This window comes from Clarias gariepinus, chromosome 1 (genome assembly GCF_024256425.1).
Source record: "Clarias gariepinus isolate MV-2021 ecotype Netherlands chromosome 1, CGAR_prim_01v2, whole genome shotgun sequence".
Lineage (NCBI taxonomy): Eukaryota > Metazoa > Chordata > Actinopteri > Siluriformes > Clariidae > Clarias > Clarias gariepinus.
In genome coordinates this window covers 20,731,473-20,742,896 of record NC_071100.1, presented here as the reverse complement: position 1 = coordinate 20,742,896, position 11,424 = coordinate 20,731,473, and the positions used below count along the sequence as shown (strand labels likewise).

Sequence of the window (11,424 nt, the reverse complement as noted above, 5' to 3'; positions counted from 1 at the left end):
TTTTTTTATTTTGTACACTATATACTTAAACACTGTCGTTTTCTCTACAAACACACCACATCTTTTTTTTTTTTAAACAGGCGTTCAGTACAGACAGCCCGCCTGAGGGCGATGTAGAGGTCCTCTCAGCTTGAGCACTTCATTTCAACATGGCGGCGAACAGCGGTAGCGGCACGGGGAGTAAAAGCAGTGGAGGGAAGCAGTCTGGCCCCTCTGCCGAGCAGGTACATTTCAGCTGGGCTCCTTGTGTAGCACACGGGGTTACTGTGTCTTTATAATAAACGAGAAGATATGTGTAAAGAATAAAACACATATTATTGCCGTGCACAATTAGCTAGCATGCTAGCACTGAGAGGCGTGAATGTGTTAGTAGTGCTGTTGCCTGGCTCTATAGCAAACGGATCCTTATACGGATTAAGTGCACTACATAGGGCGTGTGAACCGTTATTTCGTTCCCGTATGTAGTGCACTTAAGAAAAGACTTGGGAAGGCATTCCTCCTGAAGTTTAACGTTTCCAGGCAGCGGTTTGGGTGGACCCCAGCAGAGATCCTGAATAGTGAGTTAGCACCGCATTGATATAAAAGAAGATTCATTTGTGTATGAAAGTACAGTGTGAGTCGGGAATGAGCTGAGTGAGCAGAGCTGGGCTGCTATTTCTGCCCACTGGTGCCATGGTATGTTTCATGATCTCTTCGTGCAAGCAAAGAAAAATGAGGAGATTTTAAATTTTTTCAGTGATTTAAATTATAAAATGCTTCAACTCGCTTTATTTTGCATAAGGCTTTTAGTAATAGTTGTTGTCACAAAGCACTGGTGCTGAAATCTGAATCCTCTGTGTACAAATCAGCGCACACAGATTTTATGCCAAGTGTCCTGAGGCCACCCTCCCAGTCGATGGATGTCCTCTATCCAGGGAAGGGGTTTGGTCATTACCTGAGAAACAAACCCAGTAAAGAATCATGCCACTAAGCCTACAAACTAACTCTTTTTGAGCAGTGGAAGTGGTTTGCAGTCACAAGGCTCAATAAGGCAGGTCTGGGGTGATGTGTCAGGGTCAGGTACTAACATAACATCAAGCAGCAGGAGTCCATGTATAGACAGGGCAGTTTATTAAGTATGTTCTGATCCTTTTCTGCCCTAAAATGGCATACTTGCAAGAATGCAAGTTAGGATGTCTCTGGCAATTTGTCACACTAGGTCATAACTAAAGGTTTGCCCATTACATCATAACTAAAGGTTTGCCTATTACATCATAACTAAAAGGAGAACCAGAATGTGGAGTCATGGATCAGGGAAGGAAGCATTTAAAGACTGTACTAGAAAGTCTGCTTTAAAGGAAGGACAGGGAAGCTTTTGAGCAGAAAGAGAGATCAATACAGTAGGTGGCGGTGATGCAACCTACAGAACTTTAACTAGATGCAGAGTGGGTATTAGGCAGATGTGCTTATTCAGAACAGCTTACAAAAGTGCTTCGTAAACCTACACTCTACATTTTCTCTATATAATTTCCTAATAATTTTTTTTTTTAGGAAATTATATAGAAAAGTCTTGAAGGGGACCTATTATGCAAAGTTCATTTTTTTTTTATTTTTTATAGACATTCAGATGGGTCTGCAGTAAGCAAAAGTTGTGAAGGATCCAATAAAATATAGGATCTGTAAGCAAGTGGCTTCCCCTGATTTACCATCCAGTCAAGCACTGAGTTTTCTAGATTACAGGAATACCACAATCATTATCTGATCTCACACTGTAGGCATGTTACACAATCAGATTCTGAGGGCACAGTTGTACTGCCAGTCAATACTGCAATTTTTTTCTCAGGACACTTCTCTGTAATTCCTATTGTAATTTAATCAATAGTATTTGGATTGATGGTTAATGTGTTTAGACATTTTAACAGTACAATGTGATCATTTAAAAATATAAATAGCATGTAGTAGTTAAATAAACCAGATTTTCTTTCTTGCTTTTCTTTCTCCTGAGTAAAAATGACATATGTAAGATGAGACAGTGTAGTTGTTAGGAAGTCTCTTATATTAACTGCCATTCTGAAAGACCCACCCATTTTACTCTGTCTGATATTAACCATTTTGTGTTATTATTTTGTGTATCTTATATCAACTCAGTTATTCTTTGAGGGACTTTAAGTCTTGTATGCATTAATGAGATCTGTGTGTATTTTGGTGGAAGGTTGTGGCAACGTTCCAGAGGATGCGGCAGGAGCAGCGAAGCATGGCCTCAAAGGCTGCTGAACTGGAGATGGACATAAATGAACACAGGTTTTATTTTCAATTATTATTATTATTTCACCGTTTTTTTTTCTTCTTCAAGCTCTTAATACACTTTAGTGGTGAAACTAAATAGCAATTAAAATGTTTAGTCTTGAGTCTGAAATTGTGATTTTATGTCATTACAATGTATATTATACAAAGCCCTACTAAATAAAATGGTAAACACACTAAGGTTTCATTCAGTCATCTTTAGCTTTGATTACAGCACACAATGTGGTATTACAGTTACATGTATGATGTAGTTACATTCCTTATGCATTACTCAAAAACATCACTTCTATATGCACATCTATGTAAATATTAATATTTTCCCTATTGTCCTAAAGTATTTCCTCTTTAAAATGTAATATGCATTGCCCGCAGATTTGTTGGAACCTACCAGATTAACTTGCTTTTTAAGGCTTGTGGTTGAAATTTGTTTTCCTTAAGCGTAATGTCTGGTCCCCCCCCCCAAAGAAAATAGTTTTACTTAAAAAAAGATAGGAAAAACAGTAAGGATCCCAGTCTAACCTGTATTTCATGTAAATAAATATTAAATCATTTAGCATGTTTCATGTTGTATCTAAACTAGAACTATTGCTAATAATGATGTAATTATCTGTAGTGGTACAGGATCAGGATAAGATTGTATGTCACACCTATACCTCACCTGTGGGCGTTGTGTGTGACGAATGTGATTAATCTAAGTGTCTTTCTTTAGCCTGGTCATCGACACGCTGAAGGAAGTTGATCCCTCTCGGAAGTGCTATCGTTTAGTCGGAGGCGTTTTGGTTGAGAGGACTGTAAAAGAAGTGCTGCCTGCGCTGGAAAACAATAAAGAACAGGTACTTGAGATGCTGAGAGTCAGTCTGTGTCTGTAATGACTTTTATTTGTCTTGATGGTTAGAAGTAGTTATAAATAGGATGTTAATGTTAAAGTAAAAAAAATGCAGGTCTAAATACACCAGAGACTACAGTGATACTTTTTCAATTAAAGCAGTGATCAGATCAAATGATACAAAAGATGAAATCACAAAATAGAATTTAAATCACAGGTGTCTTTACCTAGATGATATTTGACCTATTTATTTGTCTTCTCATCAAGCCATCTTTGACATTGTTTTTTATTATTATTATTTTTATTTTATTAATAATAAAAATCAGCTGGGTGTAAATTGGGTCAGAGTGGACAGGCTTATGAACAGCCTGGATGATTTTATAAACAACTAAGCATAGACATTGTCACAATAGATGATTTTATAAACAGCCCAGGGGTAAACAGTGTCAGTCAATGTTTTAATAAATCATATATAAAAAAAAGTTCACAGTGCAGTTTTCAATCTGACCTGTTTTTGTTTTCTTTCTTCCTCATTAGATATCAAAGATAGTTGCGTCACTCAGCACACAAATGCAGACGAAAGGGCGGGAGCTGACAGAGTACCGTGAACGTTATAACATCCGCCTGGTGGGCGAAGACGACAAACAGGGCAAAGGCAACGTGTCTCAGGCCAAAGAAAGTGAAGAAGGAGGTTCTAAAAGTGGAGCTGGAGTTCTGGTTTCTTAGTTGCTTTAGGAGTCAATATAAACATATAAGTAATAGTGTAGGGTTTAAGAGGTTGAATATTGTGAAAAACACAATTTTACCTGTGAATTTTGTATATTCATAATATTGAGACGGTCTCTAATCTCTTTAAAGTTACAAGCTAGGGTAAAGAACAGCACAGCTGATGGGGAATATTCTTACAGTAGAGACAGTAATGTTACAGTTAAGGGTTTATTTTGAGTGCAATCATGATCTTTAATCCATATTTTCTTTTCTCTTTCTCAAGCATTGTTTAGGCGAATGTAAATTACAGAACATACACAGCCCACTGTGCCACAAATCACTGCATCCTGAGCAACTGTTTTTGCCTTTTTCCATTGTAATGAATGTTGTATGCTTTGAAACAGACCTACTGTACATCTGTTAGACACTTCATATGTTAGGTGAATTAAAGGCTTAGGCCCTTTTACTTAGCTACTTAATGTCATGAGGCTACACTATAGAATGTCACTGTCTATATCTGTGATTATTCACATGGATCTGAATGATGCCCCAGGATTTTGATCCTTAGAGTACATTATTCAATTAACAAATGCACCCCAAACCCCTTGAGTTTGAAATTAGAGCACAGCCCTACCTGACAACTTATTAAAACTGTACTTGTTTTGAAGAAGGTTGTTTTTTTTATGTTTGTCTTGTTTGTTTTGGTTAATGGATTAAAATGCAAACTTAAACATTTTCCCTAAAAGTGTATATTTCCATTTTCCACACGTTAATCATATCAGGTGTATTTTTTTGTCTGTCATTCCTCAATATGTCTTAGCGTATGCCATATTTGTTGAAATTAAGAACCATGGTGCAACACAATACATAAAAGTGTAAGAGATACAGGACAAGAACAAGAGTTCCATGAATAAATAGTGTCTAATGCAGCCTTAGTAAGTGCAGTTAGCCTAGCACACTACTCCACTCTGGGTACAATTAAAATGAGTCATTGTGTGACCAATATAAATAAGTACTTGCTATTGTAGTACCCCTTATGTGACTTGTGATGAAGTTTAAGGAGCAAACCAGTATCTAAAAAACCACAATGTAGTGTATTGCCTAAATACTGTTAAAGTGCTTTAAGATGATAAGTGATGATTCTAATAGGAATCTATGTTCTGTTTTAAAGATTAGATCAACACGCACCTCTTGCATACCTCAGTCGTTTATCTATGGCTGGTAATGTCCACTAAACGTCTTGACAATCATAACTGACCATTTCATCATATACTGTATTCTGTAACTCAAGCCTGATGCATGTTGGACCTTATTGTATGTTATACATCTGAGGTTATGACCTTGATGGAATAAGAGGTAAAGGACTTTAGCTTTATGAAAATTTAATGTGTAATATCTGAACTATTTAAATATCTTACATCAATATTCACTAAGGGCTGTAGATGCCACTAGCATGCACTTCGAGTAATTAACTATACCTGGGTCATAATTATAATAGATTATGAATAATCTATGTAATTTCACATTCTCATTCCTCAAATATACATCAAAAAGCTATACTAAATTTTAAAGAACAACATTGTGTCATGTTATGTTAAGCACATGTTTAGAATATTATGTTTTAATTGAAAGCCCTTCCTTTTTTCACTACAAGACTTTTAAAAGGACCTATACTACTAAATTCAATTTAGTTTGCTCGTACATGTGAAACTATTTTAATATTATTGATTTCATTCACCACTCCTTTCAAAACCAGTAGTGATTATTCATTAATTTATTTGCAATAAGTGCTTTTTCCTGGCATGGATCAGACAATCCAGAGCCAGTTCAGGAACACTGGGTGTGAGATGGTAAATAACTCCAAAAGGGATCCCAGTCCATTGAAGGGGACCATTACATTGGCATGAAAGGGATATTAAGAAAAGCCATGTAGCTACTGGCACGTTTTTTTAAGAAAGCTGGAGAGCCCAGATGAAACCCACTCAAAAACAACAAAAAACAGAAAAAACACTTCCAGTTTACCAGACACAGAGGTACAGCTACAATAAGAACCAAACAACATTTTAGTCTTTTCAATGATGCTTTACTGCCCTCTATTGGTCTTCTTACAACCAGAAGTATTTTTTTTTAATTAAATACTAATTAAAATGCACTGTACGTCATATTAATACTATATATCTGGACACCAAATAATATTCATACATATTTATTCATTTATTAGTTTATATTAAAACATCCCATCACTACTTACAATTCAAGCATTACTCAAATACTGACAAATACAGAGTAGTGTCATTATATAATTCACTGCATCAAAAGAAATGATCACATTAGCAAAACTAGTTTTAAAAGTGCTACAAACGGAAACAAAGGCACAGTGACAAACACAGGGAGAGAAATCCCCACATATCAGCTCCTATACACTTTCTTTGCTGTTAAATCGTTATTGGTGTACACCAGCCTTTGTGACTTGGGTCAAGTTGTAGCGGAAAACACTGATCAACCATGGTGTTAGTGTTAGAAATAATAATAATAATAATAATAATAAATATATTATTTAACACAGACCTTACCAAAGAACACTTGCAAAAATAAATTAAATAAGGATATGTACATTCACATTTTACTGAGAAGTTTTGAAAAACAGTGGTTTATGTAAGAAAATTATCATAAAAATGCTACAAACAAGACTATTTCAGGGACAAAATGGCAACAATCAACACTGTTCTTTTTTATTCAGCAGCAAGAGCAGTTTTAGTTAGTTTAACACCAATGCTATATTATCTATAATAATAATAATATATATGGACATAATAATAATGATCATAATAATATGGGGTTTTAATATTTGTTACATACATTGCTGTTAAATAAATTACAATTCAACACACCATTTAGACACAGTAATCATAATTTAAGTCACTTTCTTTCAGTCTCATCTCCTAGGCAAATAATTCTAGGCCAACATAGAATACATAAACTTTAAAAATATAACTAACAGCATTTTGCTTGACAGTGTTAACCTACTTTAGATGAGCTTTTAGAACATTCTTTCGCTTTCGGATAAACGTAAAGAGATGCTGATTTCCAATCTCAGTTTAAGTACTGTGTAGTTACACTACAGTACATCATCATTACAGTACTACATATTGAACTTTCTTCTGATTTAGTGTTTTTATAACGTTCGGAAAAACCCCTATCCGAAACACCCCTTTCTAACCTAACCTTTTCTAACCTTCGGAAACACCCCTATCTTACACTGAGTGTTTAATGTTGTCCATTGTTCATGGTTTCTATGTATAATATCGTAGTGGTCACGCAGAGAAGAAAAGACCAAATTCTGTGATTAGTTAAGTAAATAACACGAAAACAAAACAAACAGCTAAAGTGTACTGGCTTGAAAAGATGTGAATGTTTAATCCACAGTAAAAACACAAATACTACAGGAATATTGTTCTTTAGATGTTCCTCTTCACAACTAAAGCTTTCATATCGACTGAGAACTTTTCATATGGATGTAACCAGATAATAGATGTAGTAATTAAATATCCTTGGCATTGTGTCTTATTTCAAGTGTTACATTAACGGAGACCCTGTTCTCCGTTCAGTGTAGAATGCACTAAATAATTAATAGGATCCATGTCACAATTTCTAAACCTGGATTGTCACATACTGTTAGTATGCAAGTTCAAATTGTGTGCCATGACATCAGACCATCAGTAACTGTAGCAGAGAGTCCTTTATGTAGTATATTATGTATGCAGCAATTCTGCATCGGTGTGTAGCACTGTGACTCATTTCCTCTCCACTTGACGATACCTTAAAGCTTCACTAATGAGGCACGGGTTTTCCTCAGGAGATCCAGGTCTCAGCAGTGGCGAGGGGAATTGGGATATTTGTTTCTCAAACCTTCCTTAAAGCTGCGGAACAGCAGTCGATTTCTGCGGTTCTCCTCGTCCTTGCGGCTGTGGAAGTCGCCCTGAACCTTAAAGCCCCGATGTACCACAAAGGCGTTACTCACCACGGAGAACTTGAACCCTGCCACATGAAGCTCACAGGCCTGCAAGGAAATGGGTTAAAGTTTAAAATCAGTGTTTTTCAACATTTGAAATGTATTACAAGAACAGCGTACTATAGTATTTTAAAACAAATTTATACAGATAATATTAGAACTTACTTGACTGATGCGGTTGAAGCCATACTGTCTGAAGTTCTCATCATACAGTGGCACTGATTTAGCCCCGATGTAAAAGGGTTCCCATGGGTCGACCCAGTTCTGCGTGTATGCCACCTCTAAAGGCCCGGAGCTCTTACTAACCAGATTTATCCAGCGGGAGTAGTTGGTGGGTGCCTGGCATCGCAAGCACAGTTCTTCATAGAAGGGCCTCACCTCACCAACCAGGTACAGCTGTGCAAGCTCAGACTTTGAAGCAGGCATCTTGCGTGTGTGCCTAATTTCAAAAGCAGGCAGGACCAGTACCTCGTCCGGGGCCGGCTCATGCTTCATCAGCATCATCACAAACTGATGATGCAGGTCTGCGCTGGGTACCATGTCAATGTCGAGGACAAGGATGTAGGCAGCATCACTGCCTGTCCTGGCCACGTTGCGAAGAAGGTTGTTGGGGTAGGAGACGTTTCTTCCCATGGCGTAGTTCTTGTACTGGTCCCGGTAGGATTCGAGTTTAGCAAAGACTCCAGTACAACCTTGTTCCTCGAGACCGGCAAAGTGCTCCCTGTCTTGTTCAGGAAAGCTCGCCATCTCCTCCGAGTGGCACACCAGATGGAAATCCACCAAGGCTTGGACGCGTGGACAGAAGAGACTGAGGGCGTACACAAGGGCCGTGGCAAACTTGACATCCTGGCCATGAGCGAAAATAGCCACGGAGAGAGGATTCTGCCAGCGTTCAAGCAAAGAATCTAAATGATAAAGATTGTTGATGGTTGTGTGCGTCGCCAAGGCGAGGTGATGAGATCGTGGATCTGCGCCCAGCTTCTGGTTGGTGGAGAAGTCACTCTTGATCAGGTTTTTGTACACACGGTACTGACCGCTGCTGTCGAAGATGCCTCCGCTGGATAAGGAGTATCTCAGGCGTTCCCGTTTGGAATTCTTCTCACTGGTTGGTGTGTTCCTTTTGGAGCCAAACAGCTCGGAATACTTGTAGCGCTGCTGCTTGCCGTGGAGCTTCGACAGGAACGACAGGTAGATGAGCTGCAGCAGGGCTACGATCAGCAGGGCACTCAGCACCACTTTAAACACCGAGCATTTTTTGAAGAAATGCATTCCAAAAACTTTGTCGTTTTCTAGAGAATACACATGAAGTCAACTCGTTATACGTGCTGTTTACGGGACGATTAGCACTACCTGACTACACCATCACCCTGCAGTGTCTCTCAGATCCGCTAAACCCAACAACACACCGTATCATCTGCAGCCAGGGGGTTCGGCGTCACCCAGGTTTCTGCTGGTTTTACACAACAAACGTCCATCCTTTTCCGAAATTACATCAATGTGTTAACATGAGAAAGACACTAGCAGTCGAGAAACAATATCATTTCTAATGTCAAACACATTTTGCTTTTCTCGCCAACATTACGAGCTGATCCGTCCCTCATTACGGTGCGGTCCTTCGTGCCCGGTCGCAGGCTTTTGACGTCATTACTTGTTCTTTATATATATATATATATATATATATATATATAATATTTTTAAGCTATGAATTGTTTGTGAATTTTATTATTTTCTGGTAATATTTTATTATCAGACCTCTAATTAAGTAGAGAATAAGTTGACAGCGTCGTGAATTTAATGTTTTAATCAAAACCGAATTGATAGGGGTTATGAAAATGTGCGGTCCCTCAAATCACACACCGATTATGATAATAAATGTTTTGATATACAGTTTAGTACACACATAAACGATTCAACGAAATAACGAGGAGCGTTATTTTAAAAATCTAGGCGGTGCACTACGTTAGGGCTTTCCCTACTATACTTGCCCGCTGCATATGAATGTATAGTACCATATTAAATGATTAAATATTCTAGATAAATCTCAGAAGGCACGATGGGCTTTTGTCCAACCGATATATTGTATTTGTGTTTTTAAAAAAATTTTTTTTTTTTTTGCGTGTTAGTTTTGAAACACATTTTCTGGGTTAAACGCGGGATGTCTTATTATCGTAAACTTTAAAGACTTGCAAGACATACAACAGGGACAGTTAAAGAGCGTATATGTTTTATCACAGAGGTACAAAATTAAAATACTACATAATACTACTGTCAAAGAGCGTGAGATATTAAATGAGATATCCATAAAATGCGGAAATCAATAGCAGCGCGTATATGACGAGGTGGCCGAGTGGTTAAGGCGATGGACTGCTAATCCATTGTGCTCTGCACGCGTGGGTTCGAATCCCATCCTCGTCGACACGTTTTTGTCAGCGTTACTTTATGTTTTATCATTTTTCTCAATGATTAAATTAATTTAGGATTTCTGAATGAACATGAAACACGTGGTATCTTTTTTGTATATTCTGTGTCTAATTAAACATGACACTTAACGCATCCTAAGAACTTTGCAACAGGATTCAGGCAATTGCTAACAAAGTCTGAACACTGGACTTGTTCCACTGTTCAGGTTTCTATTCCAAATTCAGAATTCAAAGAACTATATTAATGCCAGAGGAAAATAGCTTATTCTTGGTTACAGTTGTTTTCCGACATTATAACTATTGTATTATACACAACACCATTAAAATCCACATTTTAATCTTATCTTATTTAATCCGATCAATAAACAAATACGACAAACTTGGGAGGAAACAGCTATTCTGAAAATTTTCTGTAGGCTGCATGATTGGCAGAAGAGAATTGAGCAGGGGTCTTTGTTTCAAGAGGTACAGTTTTCACCACAGGTTAATTTGGCAAGAATGCGCACTTAGATATGGAGTTCCAGGTACCTGAAAACCTTAAAGGTTCCCAACAAAGTCCTAACAACTCCCAACTGGTCTAATAACGAAAAGGCCTTTTTACATTCTTAGCCTGACTCTTTGATACATACTATTGCTCTTTAGCCTCGCTCTTAAACAAATGGCACCAGACACCAGTGACCCAGATCCCATTATCAGCTCTTACTGGCTGAGGAACCTGATTGACAGATGTGCCAGTGGATTGCTTTTGTGTACATCACCTCAGCTGAATTACCAGTGCACTCTAAATGGGAAAAATGTTCAACCATATAAAATAGGGATATTAATGGATATTTTAAAGCATATTCTCAAAAGTGTTATTTAGGTGATTGTTCATACAAAAGAAATCTATTAATAGTATATACTTTCTTAAGTAACTGCCCCAGGTATAATATATTAGGCCACAGCAGATCGTCCAGATAATAAGATTTAAGGAACGTCCAACTCTTGATATGCCCAATTTTTCTGTGAGGAAGTAATTACCATTTATGTTACCAGATTATGATACCAGATATCCTGCCAAGTTAATCACAGGCACAGCAGAAAGTAAGAAGACTAAGGAACAGTGTATGTAAATAGGCATGTTTAATATCATGTCAGCGTCATTGGTTTGCGGAGAATTATACTACCCCTATGGG

The 11,424-nt window shown here is 37.6% G+C and overlaps 2 protein-coding genes and 1 non-coding gene across 3 annotated transcripts; 2 read left to right on the top strand and 1 right to left on the bottom strand.

The window, feature by feature from the left end:
- Positions 1–117: 117 nt before the first annotated feature.
- Positions 118–4,553, top strand: pfdn2 (prefoldin subunit 2). The gene is made up of 4 exons (XM_053505522.1): positions 118–224; positions 2,192–2,280; positions 2,993–3,116; positions 3,647–4,553. Exons 1-4 carry the CDS (start codon positions 150–152, stop codon positions 3,833–3,835), a joined length of 477 nt encoding a protein of 158 aa, XP_053361497.1. The 5' UTR covers positions 118–149; the 3' UTR covers positions 3,836–4,553.
- A 1,454-nt stretch (positions 4,554–6,007) lies between these two features.
- b4gat1 (beta-1,4-glucuronyltransferase 1) lies at positions 6,008–9,447 on the bottom strand. Its single transcript, XM_053507538.1, has 3 exons — positions 9,236–9,447; positions 7,995–9,118; positions 6,008–7,877 (listed from the first exon to the last, which is right to left on the bottom strand). The coding sequence occupies exons 2-3, from the start codon at positions 9,096–9,098 to the stop codon at positions 7,686–7,688; spliced, it is 1,296 nt and encodes a 431-aa protein (XP_053363513.1). The 5' UTR covers positions 9,099–9,118; positions 9,236–9,447; the 3' UTR covers positions 6,008–7,685.
- Positions 9,448–10,162: 715 nt separating this feature from the next.
- Positions 10,163–10,244, top strand: trnas-gcu (transfer RNA serine (anticodon GCU)). Its single transcript has one exon. It is a non-coding gene; the product is annotated as a tRNA-Ser (tRNA).
- Positions 10,245–11,424: the final 1,180 nt, after the last annotated feature.

Excerpts from the sequence above, each read along its gene's own strand:
- pfdn2 (XM_053505522.1), top strand. The coding sequence starts at position 150 with ATGGCGGCGAACAGCGGTAGCGGCACGGGGAGTAAAAGCAGTGGAGGG. Across the intron at positions 2,281-2,992 it reads ATGGACATAAATGAACACAG|CCTGGTCATCGACACGCTGA; the intron begins GTTTTATTTTCA and ends GTCTTTCTTTAG. Across the intron at positions 3,117-3,646 it reads TGGAAAACAATAAAGAACAG|ATATCAAAGATAGTTGCGTC; the intron begins GTACTTGAGATG and ends CTTCCTCATTAG.
- b4gat1 (XM_053507538.1), bottom strand. The coding sequence starts at position 9,098 with ATGCATTTCTTCAAAAAATGCTCGGTGTTTAAAGTGGTGCTGAGTGCC. Across the intron at positions 7,878-7,994 it reads GCTTCAACCGCATCAGTCAA|GCCTGTGAGCTTCATGTGGC; the intron begins GTAAGTTCTAAT and ends ATTTCCTTGCAG.